This window comes from Anthonomus grandis, chromosome 8 (assembly GCF_022605725.1).
Source record: "Anthonomus grandis grandis chromosome 8, icAntGran1.3, whole genome shotgun sequence".
Taxonomy (NCBI): domain Eukaryota; kingdom Metazoa; phylum Arthropoda; class Insecta; order Coleoptera; family Curculionidae; genus Anthonomus; species Anthonomus grandis.
Genome location: NC_065553.1, coordinates 774,482 through 791,524, shown reverse-complemented (window position 1 = coordinate 791,524; position 17,043 = coordinate 774,482). Strand labels below are relative to the sequence as shown.

General features: G+C 33.9%; 1 protein-coding gene across 2 annotated transcripts in view; it reads right to left on the bottom strand.

Moving 5' to 3' along the window:
* The window catches only part of LOC126739508 (glutamate decarboxylase), a 108,179-nt gene that overhangs the window by 54,188 nt on the left and 36,948 nt on the right, over positions 1 to 17,043 (bottom strand). Inside the window, exons 3-4 of one of the 2 annotated variants that reach the window (XM_050445244.1) lie at positions 16,681 to 16,782; positions 15,935 to 16,171 (exon numbers count right to left, since the gene is read on the bottom strand). In XM_050445244.1, coding sequence (XP_050301201.1) covers positions 15,935 to 16,171; positions 16,681 to 16,782 — 339 coding nt within the window. The remainder of the gene's footprint in view (positions 1 to 15,934; positions 16,172 to 16,680; positions 16,783 to 17,043) is intronic. The other variant, XM_050445245.1, reaches the window with a different exon arrangement.

Sequence of the window (17,043 nt, the reverse complement as noted above, 5' to 3'; positions counted from 1 at the left end):
GGCATCTTAACTGGTCACTGTCAACTAAATGATTACCTTTCTAAAATGAAACTAAGCAGAAATCCACTATGCAGGGCATGCAGCCCTGAAGACGAGGCAATGCAGCACATACTTGAGTTGTCGCTTTCGTTGATTAGCTAGGATGGATGACGAGCTGAGGAAGAAGTCCCGTACTCCTTCAACAAAGGTGCACAATAGGCATAGTGAGGCCTAAATGCACTGGTGCTGGCACCACCCTCTGTAATTACATATGCAGGAGTTTACAGATTGTAATTAAAATTTCCCATTTTAACATTGTATTGTACCGGCATAAATTTCCTAAGAATTTGCTTGTTTCATACGGTTTCCTCTGTTCCCAAACAGTATGCATTTTCTCCAGTTTTGGCTAAAAACTGCCAGGCCCAGACAACAGTGTTTTGGACGTCTTATGTATATTATTTACTTGACAAGTGAGTGTCTCACTTGTGAAATATAGTGTGTATATATGTACAAATACTTGTAAATTCTAGTTATGTTACGGGAAATAAATTAACCTGGCACACCGCAAAGTCAAGTTTTCCTTACCTCTAGTCACTCAGAGGTCAACAGCCTGATCTGTACGTCAGCGCTGTTGGCCAGAAGTGTACTTCACTTTGATTGGCTTGATCCACCTTTTGACAGGTAATAATATTATTGTATAAGAATAGCATATTACCACTTTAGAGAGTAGCCAATCAGAGCAAGGTACATTTCTGACCAACAGCGCCTGGTGCTATGTGTGGGGACTTTGCGAACCCAGTTATCATTCAATTTTGCGTACGAGTTGGAAAGCGCGGTGATCATTCTCCTTACCTTTAGTGTCTTTGAGCGAAATTGAGAAGATTTGGTGGTATGACAGATGTCAAGTTTGTTTGATCATTTGCGGACGACAGATTGCTTGTTGGGTGTTATTAAGGGCTATTCCTATCAAACCCTTTTCATTTGATGGCCAATAAAGGCAGTCAACAAAAGTCATAAAAGCATGTCAACAGTAAAAGCCTAAATAGTGATTCAAGCTAAGCAAAATCAGAGCCAAGGAATATCTGCTACACAGCAGTGCGAGCCTTGACCGAGCAGAGGCAATATAAAATAATGGACAAGGCAATCCTCCGACGCAATCTAATTCGCTGTCCCAAAAGACCTTAATACGAGATTGGTTAAGTCCATATAAAGCAAGGCCAAAAGCCAATAAAGAGAGAAAGGTAGAGAGAGAGAGAGAGAGCTGCCAAATCTGCCTTCAGGTCAGGCAGGTCACAAGGAATAGAGTTAAAGCGAAGGATGTATTGAGTCCCATAACGAAGCCCTAAGCAGCCATTGACTGGAACTGATGCAATAATAACTAATTTTTATTTCATGTTCCTTATCCCTAGAAGTTATCTCACTTGTATAATTTCTTTATGATAATAATTACTAATAGACTGGGACCTAAGTTAGGTTTTCTCCAGCTACTGAAGCAAGCCCAATTTACAAATGCCTTTGAAACGAATGACCACTTACAAGTAATAAAGTCCCTGATAGTGAAAGTTATGGAATACAACAAGCTATCGATATTTGTAGACTTTCAGAACGCATTGAGAGTGCTTACAGAATGAAATACTAATCATAAATGCACGATCCTTCTTCAGAATATATATAATAACGCATCATCTTCCGTCAGAATGTATTATATCGACACAAAGAAAATTACTCTGGAAACAGGTATTAGACAACGAAACAATATCACCCCAAAACTATTCACTATTATTAATAAAACTGAAACTATTATTAAGACTAGAATACAAAAACAGATAGACCTCATTTCATTAGATAGATAGATTCATAGATCATAACATAGATAGATTCTCAGTTTTTGACTCTATTCTATGTTAAGGGACCAAACAGCTCTATCTTGAAAGCAGATAATACAACTGGTGCATCAGATTCCATTATTACAATAACAGAGATAATTAATATATACGGTATAAAACCCAAAATTGCCAGAACACAGACGCCATAACTCTCCTAAGATTATAACAAACATTCCTATATCTGTCCTATTTAATTTGACGTGATATTTATGAGAAAGGAATTGCTAATGCATCAATAACTTAAAATGAGGTTGGATTAAGTAACTCAGTTTGTTGCTCTTCAAATTGCGTTCCATCCCTACGGACAGGTATTGAAAATGGAGCTTAAGGAAATTTTTTTTTTTGACATATTGTCAATCTATATATGATCCATGTCAATCCATATTGACACTTGAACTCTAAACTTGCCGTGTACGGTGGTCTTTATATTTCGGTCCATATTAATTATTACCACTAATTAAGGTTATTTAACTAAACGTAGTGAAAGGTGCAGCATCTTCAGAACATTTGAACAAAGAAGAGGCTATAGCCAGTCACAGTTCATTATTTACCGTTCTGCTGCACATCACCATAAAAAACAACAGTTGAGGAAATATTGAAGTCAACAAAAATGGGCAGAATCTGAACAACTTAAGGTTCGCAGATGATATAGTTCTTACTGCAGACCGGATAGATCATGCGAGTCAACTTCTTCAGGCCGTTCAGAGATCTTGTGCATGAGTTGGCCTAAAAATTAACTTCTTTAAAACACAAAACATCAGCAAGCCCGTTTTTTGCCAAAAAATATGGGGTTGAACTACTGAAACAAAATTAAGAGAAAAAGGATGAAATGTCTGAACATAGACCTATAGGATATCATGAATGGATATATGCTATTTTCCTGCACACACACATATACCGTATGAAACGTATCTGTAGTTTTTTTCATTTGATTGCTGTGGCTGTAGCAAGTTGGTGACCAGACACTCACAGCATATTCAAGATGCAGTCTTACAAGAGTGGTGTAAAGTTGTATAGTCAAATAGAATCCCAAATGTTTAACTCATCACATCTTTAAAGTTCCAAACTGTTAACATAATAATGCCTACCAATTACACTGACCTTTCGAGAAAAATAAACGATACAATACCTCCCATCATTAAAAACCATTTTATTGTTCTTGAACCAGCTCAGGGCCAAATTCAAGTCATTCTTAAGCAAAGTCACATCACTAATAGGTCTAAACAATTTAGTCATCTGCAAACATTAACCTAGTAGAGTGTCTCAGACTCCCAGGCAAATCATTAATAAAAATCAAGAAAATGAAGAGGTACTCTCGATATACATGTCAGACAAGGCATTATTAACTTTTACTCTTATGTTGCCAGAGTCAGAGATGCAAGATGGACAAAGAAAATCCTAGAATGGAGATATAAGGGATATCAAAACTGAGGACGTCTTGCAACGAGGTGGTCGGACGACATCAAGAGAATCCAGCAAATTGCTCATAGCCGGAAGCAATGGAGTGATTTACGGGAAGCTTATGTCCAGCTTGTCTATTAATCATGATGATGATCTCCAGAAATTAAGTCGAGGAGTTAAAAAGGCGACATTTTTTGACAATTGACAAGTAAAATTTATTTTAATGCATATCATTTAGATGGCGTTAACAGCCATACAGCGGATTCTAATTATATTGTAATTCACATGAGAGCTGTCAAATTTGTTGATGATATATCAACTTCCTGGATTATGTTGGAGGTGGTAACGCTTATAAAATGATCCTCACTAACCGATAATAAATGTTCCGTGTGGAAAAGTAGAAATTCAAAAACTCTCTCTCCAAAGCAGACCACGAGGGAGAGTCCTTCGACAGACTGCGCGGCTCTTCATCCATCCGGGAACGAAAATCCGGGACTCAAATCCGGGATTACAGACGCCCGTCTGCATTCTCTTGCCGGCGGCTATTAGCCGCTCGCTCCCTTGCTGTGCAATTATTTTCGACTCTTTGCCCTGATCTGTACTGACGTTTATGACCTAAATGCACAACTGGGATTCTCCCGATGAGTTATTGTTTTTTCGGAGAGCTAATGGGAGTCAGATTACGCTAAAGCCTGCGACTCGTCCTGATATCGAGTAGTTTCGGAAATGTTTGTAGCTAGCATTCGGCAGTAACTGGTGCACAGAAAAAAGTGGGCCCCTTCAACCAAGAACTTTGTTGAACTTGATAGATATTCTTTTCTAACCAGTGTAATTTACTTGAACTAGAATCATTGAGCTTGCAAAAAGAAAATCGTTGATACAAGATCAATGATTTCATTAGTCGACCATTCTCTTCATCTATTTAAACTTTGGTGAAAGATCGAGTTTCTTAAGAATAGCCTCCAAATATAAGAGAAGAGCATTAAAACTAAATACAAGATCTGCGTTCTTGCATAAAAAATCAGCCGAAAATTTTGAAGTCCTCGGGTCTTGAAGTAAGACCTTTGTTTCTCAACAAACTTAATTCTCAGCGGACCAATGAGATCCATCATTAGCGCGTGGGGTGCATCCACCTGATCCTCCGCCGGCCGGTGTCGCCATCAGCCATTAGTTTAGTTTAGTATTAGTGGGTAGTATCAAAGAAAATAATAGTAAACTATAGAAAACCCATCCCGTGTAAATTTTTTGACCACCTAAAAGGATCCCCGCTTTTCGAGCGAGGATCCATCGGTGAAATTAGGCGTTGAAAGGTTTGTTCTCACTGCAAATTTCTTACAAGTTTGAAACTGTTTCCAAACCATTCTTGATGAGCATGCGTAAAATATTACAACTTCTGATCGATTTGAAACCGTCTGTGCGAACATCAAATACGGGTTGAGTGGAGAAGAAAAATAACCTCACTTTTTAATGCCAGTGGGAAATGGGAAAATAAATCAAACATAAACAAAAAAAAATTATACTACAACCTTGAAATAGCTGTATATTATTAATATAGTTTAAGGTTGTGTGATTATTTGCTACTTCAAGACTTACTCTAAAATAGTCCAGAAATTCTATTCTATTAAATTGGGACACGGTTTCATCAAAATAGTTTTGATTTTTGGGCTTTATCCGTTCTTCAATTAAATCTTCTTTAAAAGTCTGTGTCGGAATCAACATAACTCGGAATCAACAAAATTCTGATCAGATTCTTCCGACGATTCAAAATCACTTATTTCCTTAATGTTTATTTTTAGACTAATCCAACAATTTAAAATACAATTTTCAAAACGAATATCAAGGAGTATACAAAACGACAAAATACAAACAATAATTTAGAGGTTATGTTCATATTCCGAAGATCGGCGTTGACTGGCTACACGAATTCTCTGACACTTTGCTTGAAATAAATCCGAAAACAAGTCTGACTATCAGATGACGATCAGAAATTTGTGTAAGAACATCAAACTTTTGATTTGAAACCGATCAGAAGTTCCTGTGCGAACGCATTTTACTCTATTGCGCATGTTTATTTGTCGAAAACTTGTTTCTTACTGCTGTGAGAACAAACCTGAAATCTGGCCGATCGCTTGGCTGTGTTGCAAAATTTAATTTGGCGGCTGCGACTCGGCTGAGCATCACAATATTATTTTTGTTATTCGCTCTTGTGACGGACGTATCGATGGGTGTTCCATTTAAGAGGAAAAACGGCATATTGTTTGACTTTCCCGGTATATTTAAAAAAATTGATGATAGCCTATCGACGTATTTTAACTCGGAGAATTTGAAAATCGTAATAAGAAAATAATTCCATAAAAAAACAAAAAAGACTGACGACATTGTTTTCTTATTACGATTTTCAGATTCTCCGAGTTAAAATACGTCGATTGGCTATCTTCAATTTTGTAAAGATACGGAAAAAGTAAAAAATATGCCGTTTTTCCTCTTAAATGGAACACCTTGTACCTAAAGTTCATTTCATGGGTCTTTAACTGTGGGTCCTAGAAGAGCCAGGTATAAATACGTGTATTTTTACGCAAAGTTACAGCTGAATACCTGTGAAATGAACATCACCTTCAATCTATATCTATCTCAAGTTTTAATTGGGAACTATTCGGCAATGAAAATTACAGTTAACCAAAAACTATAATTTTCTGACTTTTAGGTAAATGAAAAATGTGTAAGGTGGTAAAACTATGAGGTGATGTACAAAGTTAATTTTTGAATACTGAAAATTAAATTTAAAGAATAAAAATATATAATACCGGTTTAAATAGTCAAATTCCAAAACAATAATTACTTTGAGATAAAACCTTAAAAATAGTACTATAACAAATAATAAAAGTTATTTGTTAGAGTAAAATAGGCGTTTTAAAATTACTGCCTTCGCTAAAGCTCGTGTAGTAAACTTCATCATTTTACTCCCTATTAATCATTTTACTGCCTCATCCGTAAAAGTCAATAAAGTGAACTTTTTGAGTGAAGGCGAAAAATTTATTATTTTATTTTATTATACTGAATCTTCTGATCTTGACCAACTTTAAACGTCGTCTTTAAGAATCGTCAAATTTAGATCATCAGGTTGACAAAAAATATAAGTTACGCTTTTCTTTTTAAATAGGTAGGTATTATATGATACCGATTTTGGGGAAGTTTGAGGATGGGATCGTTGATATAAATATTTTTGATAGAATTTCTCTTTTGCGCGCCATCGGTTTTTTGTGCTCATGCAGTTTTGTATACTTAGTGTTGCCATTGCTAAGTGGGACACAGGAAATCCCATGTTATTTTTTATAGGGATTGGCTTTCCTCTTTAACTTAGAGAAAAAAGTATTAAAAATTATTAAAGAGCACTAAAATCTACAGCCAATAAAACAGCACGTCACGCACAGACATTTTTTACTTATTTAAATAGCTTAACTCTCTACCACTTGTTACTTTGATAGTCAAAATACCTTTGACATATATATCAATTCATGCCGATTCTGTGAGCTTTATTAAGCTTTATAGCCAAAAATCTATATAAAAAATTATCTTTTTTTATTGCAATGTATTTACAGACATTTTTTTATCTTGACTAGTGGACCGTGAAATAAGTTTGTCATTTTATACATGACTACTGTATTGGTAGTAAATACAGTAGTCATTTGGCTTTCTACTTTGAGCAGTACCTGTAAGTACAGCGTGACAAAAAACTCATCAAGATATTTGGACATAACCTCTAAACAAACCAATTAAAAAAAATAGTAGTTATTTTGTTGCTAGAAGATTTTATTATTCTTTAATTAACTTAAATATTTTTTCTCTCTACAAGGAGAGTCAATATTTTCCTAGGTCCCTCTTGGCGAACACCCGAAATAAAAATTAATCATCAAACGGTATTTTTATTATTTACCGATTTCAGGAAACGCAACGTTACTTGGTATGGATCTGGAAATCCTGAACAATAAACACTTGTATGAGAGGCATCTTGCGGACAGCGCTTTTCGGACGGAAAAACGGCGTTATTTAAAAATAAATGCAATACCTTACGTATTGTACGTACGTACCAACAGATGAACATTTAAAAGTACTATCACCAGAAAGGACCTATTCGGGAAAAAACGGGCTTTACCTGCAGACAGTTCGACAACCAACGAAAATATAACGAAAAAATTACATTTAAACGAAGGCGATCATAATACAAAAAAACTAGAGGAAATAATTAAACTTCCAAATCATACAATGACGCCAAGAAAATTAATGTTAAAAAAACAAAATAAAAATTCTCGGAAGTAAATTAAAAAAAAAAAAATTCTGTATGCGACTTTTACAGTTAAAACAAAAAAATTATAAAACTTTAATTTCAAAAGTAATGCCGTTGTTAATATTTCTATCAGTAGTAACAAAAACATTTATTTTGATGCAATTAAATGGACAGTCTAGAAAAAAATGGAACAACAGGGAAAAAGAAGTGTCTGTGTCAATTTTTTATAAATCTCCTGCGGCATATATGTTTTTGAGGCGTAAAGGTTTTATTTTACCGTCCGTTTCAACAATACGAAGATGGATGAGCGAAAATTTATTTAAAACAGATATTGACAACGGTTTAAAGTATCATCTTAAAAAAAATGTGAGGGTATGAACAAAAATTTAAAAAAATGTGTGTTAGTCTTTGACGAGGTTAGCATTAAAAAACTAATTGAATACAACAAAAAAACTCGATCTCATTGAAGGATTTGAAGATTCAGGTGTCTTAGGGCGTTCCTCAAAAAAAGCAACACATGCTCTCGTATTTTCGATTTAAAGGCCTATATAAGAATTGGAAACTTCCGATATCCTATTACTTTTTAAACCATAACTTTAAGTTTTTTCATAAAAATAATATAGGTACTAGTAATGTTTCTTTGATTTTGTTATTTAAAATGTTTGTGAGAATTATTTTCTATTAAAACATATTCCTTCACTTTGTTCCTAATTAAGTTCAAATGTCATTTTTAAAGATTAAGGCCTTATCAATAATAATTCTGCGATGCGGTACAAAGACAAATCAATGCAAAAATGCCAAAAATTAAGTCTTATAGATTTGGAATCGTTTTATTTTTCTAGGCACGTGCATTTTTTTTTTAATTTTAGCGTTTGAAATAATAATAGAGAAATTTTAATTTTAATGCGAACAAAACCAAAATGATGACTCAACAATTTTTCGCGTTTTTTACAAATTTTTTCAATGAAATAATATGGTAGGTGTAATATTTTATGTAGTTTTATAGAGGCAAATAATGCAGGCGACAAAACCTCACTATATATTAAGGCCTAAGTAATTTTATCTCAGTGTATCTAAATAAATAAGGCAAAAAACATAGTCACAAGTTTCTAATAATAAGTTAAATGAATATGTTAAGAATAAACTAAAAATTAATTAAAACATCCATTTTCCCAAAACTTAATTTTTGCGAATACCTCGTTCTGTCTTTATACAGCGCGGCGCGAGAGAATTAGATAAAATTTAAAATGTTATCAGTAATGGCAACGTCGCTTCGATTCTTACAAGGTTAGCGCATAAAATATTCTTATTTAAGGAAGCATTGATGTCTCCTTGTCGGTTCACAGCTTGCCATTTACGTGGGTTATCTATTCGTTAGTATAATTATCTTTGGTAGTATGTGAATATTGTGAATTTGAAATTGTTATTTTGAAATTGAATAATGTGTGCTAAATGTGAATTTGCTCAAATTAAAAATATAATATTAACTGAAAATAAGCAAATATTTTTTATGCTAGAAAAACTAAATACTGTGGGGTTTTCTCATCATGTACAAGCTTGGGAGGTTAGTAAAATTATAGGGAACCATCTTTTTATCAAACACTCACTCCTGTCAAGATAAAAATATTTATAATACTCATAGTTTTGGGAACGGTGGTATTTTCATTTCCACGATTAAGTAAAAGTATGGTTGGCTTTTTTTTATTACACAGAAAATATGTTTTTTTAAGTAGGTACAACGTCCTAAAATGTATATTTAATAGGTATATTAAAATAAATCCTCTATTAATTAAGAACTCTATAATTTTCAGAAAAGAACAAAAAATTATAATAAAAATTAATGTACCTGAATATGTTTGCTTAAAAATATGATGTACTTAAAATTATGACTGATCTCCCTTAGAATACAAAATAATATTTAATAACATAATAATATTATGTTGTAACCCTGTATAATATTAATACTTAATGTTGTTTTATGTTATATGTCATTTGTGTAATAATAAGTGCAACATTATTTACTGTTTATTGAGGCTGTGGACATGAAAAGCAAAGTAAAATTATTAAGTTGTTTATTAAGTTTTTGTTTTGTTTGAAATATCATTAAATAAATTACGTGTACAATAAAACATTTATATATATTTTATTTATGAATTTATTTAACATATAATATCTAATATGCTATGCTCTCTAGAGGTAATGGATAAATTTAATATTAATTAAATGAAACTCTTGCTCATTTTGTTTTTTTGTTGAAGGTTTTTCTATTGACATTTTCATACAGAGAGGACAAAGAAGAGGTATTTCAGAACCACCTTATTTTTTTTCAACATTCTGTATGTTGCTATCTTTTTAAATTTTACACAAAATTATCTTTAGGAATTTGCAATCCAAAAATGTAACACATACATGGTGTTTTATTAACAAAAAATAATTTAATTCTGATATAGCTATCTTCGGAGCACCTTGTATACAAAATTTTATGTGAGAACTTTAAATTAAAACAAAATCGATGGGTGTAAGAATTTAAAAAATAAGCTTTTTTCAATGGAATATACTCATGACCTAAAATAATTACGCTCTTTAACCAAAAACCTTATTTAACTCAAGTAAGATCACAAGTGCGTCGCCCAATTCCACATGAACTTGATACAAAAAAATTAACCAGACTGCTTAAGAACCTCCTGGCTTTAGGCCAAAAGCACTATTCTTACCCCAAGAAAAAAAGTTCTTGAATGAAGAGACAATATAAATCAGTTTAAGAATCTTTTATCTTGACGTAAAAGTATCGGTTCTTTAGATAAATGAAGAACAGGAATTTAGGCCTTGCTACTAGTACGTTGGTCTTAATTTAAGAATTTGCCAGTCAATTTTTTAAGAGAATATTTTTATATAAAGGTATTATTTCTTTCATCTAAGGTAATCTTGAGTTCGTTTGTGAAGAAAATACCGACATTTTTTTAAGAGAATATTCACTTGGACCTATCCAAAGCCGCGAAGTTCTTAATAGAAGTTCATATTCAATTCAAATAAAGTATCTATTTTTTTCAGTGTGTGAGGCGAAGCTTGAGTAAGTTTGCAAAGTATCGTTTTTCGGCATCCAATGTTCTTAAAAAAAACAAAAACCTAGATTATTTCAATAAATATATAATTAAGGGGCTCTCCCTAACTCTTCTTAGATACAGATCGGCCGCCCGTACAAATAGCGGATTAACCCTAATCCAATAGGTCACGTGTCTCTTTCAAAAGTAAGGGAGGGTGGTGTGCAGACATCCGCGAGTAACGTCTTTGTTTCAAGTCCACCGGCATTCAATTATTCTGGGCAATAGACCATGATAACGGCAGATTGATGGCCCGGATCTTGCGGCAGACGTACGACGTTTGATCCGAACAGTTCGAGCACGAAAATGCTTCCGGAATCAGTTTTTTGATCGAAAAATATAGAAAACTAACAGACGTCTTTAAAGGATCTTTTGGTTTATATCTGTATTGAAAACTTGTACAGGAGCCAATCAGTTACGGTTATATTTGACAATGAAGGCAAATAAAATCATTTGACGTGTAAGACAATATGTCCTCTCCTCACTTCTGTTTAACATTTTCCAAGAAGTTCTCAAAGGACAACAATTAGGCATCAAATAAATGCCATCATGGCACATGGATCAACAAATCAAATGACACAATATTGATAGCAGATAACATAAATGACCTCCTTTCTGGATCTAGCTGGACATAGTTGAAATGCACGGTCGACTTATGGGAGTGGAACATAAATAGAAAAAAGACAATATTCTAGTAATTACCCGCAAATTAGATGAGTTTCAGAATGTGAAACTCTTATATGACAGTGAAGACATAGAATGAGTCTTCAGACGCGGAGCTCATCAAAACGTCCTTACGAATTCTTCAATCTCAGAATAATTCACAAAATGTTTTATATGGTCCGTATTGTTTTATAGTATGAAAGATTGGAAATTAAAAGTTAGCACAATCAATAGGCTAGAAGCATTTGAAATGTGGATTTATCGATGGACCAAGAGCATGAAAAATCAACAAGGAAATTTTGAGGACGATAGCAAAAAAACGCGAAATGCTGAAGAAAGGTACCATTAAAGGAAAAATAGAGGAAAGACAAGATTTAGGCGAATAGAGGATGCCATAGGTCCGAAATATTAAATATTGGATAGAAAAAGGAACCACAGAATTAGATCACACCATCAGAGATAGGTTTATATATCCTAGAAATATCGAAATGTGAGAAAAATATTCCGGAAATATGCTCAAGCATATTATTAAAGAATAAAAGATTAGACTAATCATTAGAATAAAGAATAAAAGATTAGATAAAAGAATATAATATAATTTTATATGAGGTTGCCTTGCTGGAGGCCTTCGAGAATGGTTATCAAGTGGATTCAATTTATACTGACTTCTCGAAGGCCTTCGACAGGGTCAATCATGAGTTATTACTAGCAAAACTTAGTTCCCTTGGCTTTAGTGAAAGATCCCTAAGGTGGTTTAGAAGCATGCTGCTGGGTAGTGAGCAGCGTGTTAGGATTGGAGATTCTGAATCTGGAAGTATCTTGGTGACTTCTGGAGTTCCTCAAGGGGGACACTGTTCCCCATTGCTTTTTGATTTATTTCTGATTGACCTTGTGACGTGTTTAACTGACTGTGATTACTTAGCCTATGCAGATGATTTGAAACTTTTCCGTGTTATTAAGTCACAACGGGACTGATATCTTACAACAAAATCTTACTTTTTTTGTAAAGTGGGCTAATATGAATGATCTCTCTTTAAATATAAATAAGTGCTACTCAATTGGATTCTCTAGACTTAAAAATAAAATGAATAATATATACACTATTGATGACATAGTACTTAGTTCTGTTGACTCAATAAAGGATTTAGGAGTAGTCTTTGATACTCAGCTCACATTTGGGGAACACTGTGATCTTGTGGAGGGGAAGGCCTCTCAGATGTTAGGTTTTGTTTTACGAACTTGTCGTGACATGTCTATATCTACTTTGAAGATACTTTATTGTTCATTAGTTAGAAGTCATTTAGAGTATGCCTCGATCATTTGGTCTCCTTTTTATAATTGTCACAAAATGCAACTTGAAAGAATCCAAAAGAGATTTACCCGGTACTGTTCCTACAAGTTGAATATGCAGGATAACCTACTTGACATGGAGGCAATATTGGGACTTCAATCGTTGGAATCTAGAAGGATTCAAAGAGACCTCAGCTTTATGTATAAGGTTATTCATGGGCTTATTGATTGCCCTGCTCTCATCAACAGCTTTAATTGAAAGGTCCATGCACGCACCCTAAGGAGACATGAACTGTTTGCTTTACCAATCTATCACTCCAACTATTCTTTACATTCTCCAATCTGTCGTAGTCTTGCCTATTTAAACTCTCAGCCTGAACTTGATCCATTTGCAAGCTCACTCTCTGGATTTATTGGTCAACTAGGTCAAATATTTTAATTTATTGTTCTCTTATTGTGTTTATTTCTTGTGTATATGTTTTGAAGACTAATTATGTTAGTGATAGTACTTTCATTATGTTAATTATACATCTTTTACTTTATTTAATATTGTAACCAAATCTTTTGTAAAATGGGGTTTCCCGTATATTGATTGAATAAATATAAAGAAAGAATAATCTCTGGAAATCATGACAGTTTGTCAACTGATAGACAAAGGCTATTTGTACGTTATAAGGTTAAAATCATTATAATATTTTTTCTACGCATTGAGTTTATCCTATCTATTGATCTTATATTATCCTCGTTATCTATGAGGCTAATCAGTATAGTAAGGAAAAAGAATGTAAGATCAGTCCTCTGGACTTTGGACATTGTCAAAAAGACATTTAATTCAAAAATGATAGGTAAAATCAAATTTAATGCATGAAGATGGCCATGAGATAGCCTTGAGTAATTGATGTTTCAATGCGTAGATGACAGCTGTCAGACAGTGATGCCAACCTAGGCATGCTTTACTCTCATCTCTAGTTCTTGCAATTTTTTTGTTCCTTTTGTTTTCTGTTTTCTTCGTCTTGCTCCTTTTTAAGATCATCTTTTAAATTCAGTAAGTCTTCTTTCATGGTCTTGTCTTCTGTCTCCATTTTCATTCTCTTTCTGCCATCTTTCATAGTCTTAATCAGGTCCTCAATGTCTTTTTTTAGGTCGGATTTAATTATAATAAATTCCTGTTTCTTGTCTCGTTCTTCTTACTCGTTCCTCTGTTTACGGCCTCCTTCCTCTTGCTCCTCTTTATTTTTGTTAGTTGTTAGGTAGCAAAGAGCATTAACTGAATATTTAGAGACAACTTAATATAACCAACTCTATTAAATGTCAAAGTCTGATAAGCATTAAAAATTCGCTACAGTTGGCTAGTAGGGATGGGGTATAAATTGAACCATAAGCCAAATAGGCCACGTCATCTTACTTTTATATTGACTATGATAATACGGTGATGACTCCCAGGAGGCCAAGAACGTACTTGCTTTATTGTCTGACATCTGACGTTAATGGCAACATGTTGCGAACAATTCAGGTAAAATACTAGATTTGATTTTGTCTACCGAATCGAGTCGAGCACCATTGGGATACAAAGCGATGATGCATTGGTTCCTGCGGATGGGTACTATCTACCGTTTACTATCCAGATGCAGAACTCGGCCAATCACAGTAATTCGGAGGATCCTTAGAATGATATTACGATGTTAAGTCAGCTGATTTATATTTGTTAAATGACTTCTTGGATCCCATAAGTTGGGATGAGATACTATTACTCCATTCGTTTAATGACATGGTAAATATATTTTCGCATGAAAGTTCACAATTATTTGAACATAATAAAATTTTCATAAGGAAATCAGGAATTTCGACAAATAACATTCGATGCATGAAGTTTTGTTCTTTCTCGTCCACTTCCATTATGTCTAGTGGGTCACCCTCCTTAAGTATCTTTCCAGATATCTGACACTAAGGCTGATATCAGTAACTATAGGCCCATTTGTAATGTCAGCTTTATCCCAAAATGATTTGAAAAGATTGTCGCTTCATATTTAAGGTCCATACTTGGTATAGCAGTAATTGATGAGTAGTTTGGTTTCCTTTCAAAAAAATCTATAGAGTTTTCCAAGGCGTTCGATAGGGTGAGTGATAAGGTTTTTTATATAGTAAGCTCAAAGCTGCTGGAAATAACTAGCAAGTTATCTCTTAAACCGCTTTCAGGTTGTGAAAATAATTATAGATCTAAACATATGCCTTCTGGAGTCCCTTTTGGTCCTTATTATTAGTTATATTCATTAATCCAACTGTTTCCAATTCTCTAAATTTCTATATTTAGCTGATGAACTAAAATACTAGATCAGTATCGTGAAGAGAATACTCTGAAAGAAACAAAATAGAACCTTTTTGATTATGCTTGGAAGGAATCATATTTGTCTCAGGTTTCATTAGTATTGGATCTGACAGTGATCCTAGAGTCTACACTATCATTTTTCAATCACATTGAAACAATTGTTTCCTGGGCACTCAGTACGCTTAGGATGTACATCTGATCTTACGAGTATTTCTGCTATTACATTAATTGTACTTTGGTAAGACCATTGTTTGAATACTGTTCATCAGCCGTCACCATGCTAATCATATACACAGACTGGAACGGGTGCGAGGGCGATTTCTCAGATATTTAGCCTACAAGTGCAATATTTCGCCAGTCGATGAATGTACTTTTGATTTCCAACATTTATAATGTATTTTTAATTTCAAAAGTAAAGTCAGGAGAGATTAGACAGATCTTTAATTTTTTTGCAAACTAATTAATTACATATTTGGCTGCCCTACCTTCATTTATTTAATGCTTAACAACAAGTTCTCTTATTTTGGAGGTTTTGTCATACAAAATATAGATGAATCTAGTTACGCCCTAGCCTAATATTATATAATAAATCCATTTCTCTTTCAAAATACGGCTATATACAGACGTCTGCAGGAAATGTATCCATGTCCCTGCTTATCTCCTGCTGTGCTCAATAGGCTCTTAATAGCGGCCCTCTGATATCTGACATATTCAATTACAAACTCTATTTATTTTGTCACCACCGACAACCCTCCGATTGCATTAAGATACAGGTCCCTCGGCGGACTAAAAAAGACTCCCGTGAGAGCACAGAAAATGATATATATATATATATATAGATACGAAATTTTTATGAAGTTAAAGTCTGTTTTTTTTTTATAACGTTCTCTAGTATACTGAATGTTGGAACTGTCATTTTTACTGTACTCAAAAGTTCCCAAGGGTATGTTGTATTTACTGACTGCATATTAGAGTCAATTATTTTACATACATTGTCACTTACCGGTTTTAACTTGATACTTCAGAGTGGTGGCGCAATCATTAATCAGTTGTTGCAGAGACACTCCGTGGTCGGGGACCCGCAGGTCCAAGAGCTTCTGCATTTCCTCCGGATGGTGGAAATCCAGGATTTTCTCGTTACGATCGTTGGTGGCCTTGACAAAATCCAGCAGGATTTCGACCACCTTTTGCAGAAATTCCCGCGTTTGAGCCTCATTTTCGGTCTTGTAAGGTAGGAGGTCTATATTTGAAAAGACACTTTCAGTTAGTTTTTGTTAATATTTAGGGTGCTACGAATTCGTGGTAAAGTGTAAAAGAAAAAAAAAATCTTTGAAGCCATGAATTTTTAACACCCTATTTAAATAACTTTAAATCTACTGTCTTTATTGTTGAAAAAGGTCTGTTTGCTTTAATCATTGATTTATTTAAGGATTTTTAAGAATTTTCTGACCACAAGACTAACCATTTTCAACAATAAATAGTGCTAAAATTCACCTAATAATGGGAACAGTATGAAAAATCCTTGCCAAATTTATAAATTTTGTTGTCAAATGGGCAGCCTTTTATGTGATTTTCAATTTTTTCCAACAATAAAGACCCAAAGGTCAGAAAGATGATAAATCAGACATTTTTCAGATCTTTCTAACCCTTTTTGTATAAAACACTAGGCAGGGTCTACGTAAATTAGAAGGCTCTACTTTATGTATTTCTAATTGCCATAAACCCCTTTTTTTATTAAAAAAAAATTACTTGTAGGCACTTTGTCTTTAAAAAAATTTGGCAAGCCACTGACTGCCTTGTGTAGCAGTTCCCTGGCCAGTGGCGGATCCTCAGAATTATATGGAAGGATGTCTGAAAAAAGGTTGCGTCTATGTAAAATGTTTTCACGGTTATTTGAAGCCATGCTATACTAAGAAAATACACGCATGCAAATATAAATGAGGGTTTTTTTTGTGGTTTATTTATAATTATTTTTCGAATGTAACGATAACATCGCAATAAGTTGTCAAATTTTTTAATTTTTTTATCGGGCTTGTCACTTGCGTCTGTCACAACTGTCACCCATAACGCCATCTGTAGTTGCAAATCCCATTAACGACCTGTCAATTTTTT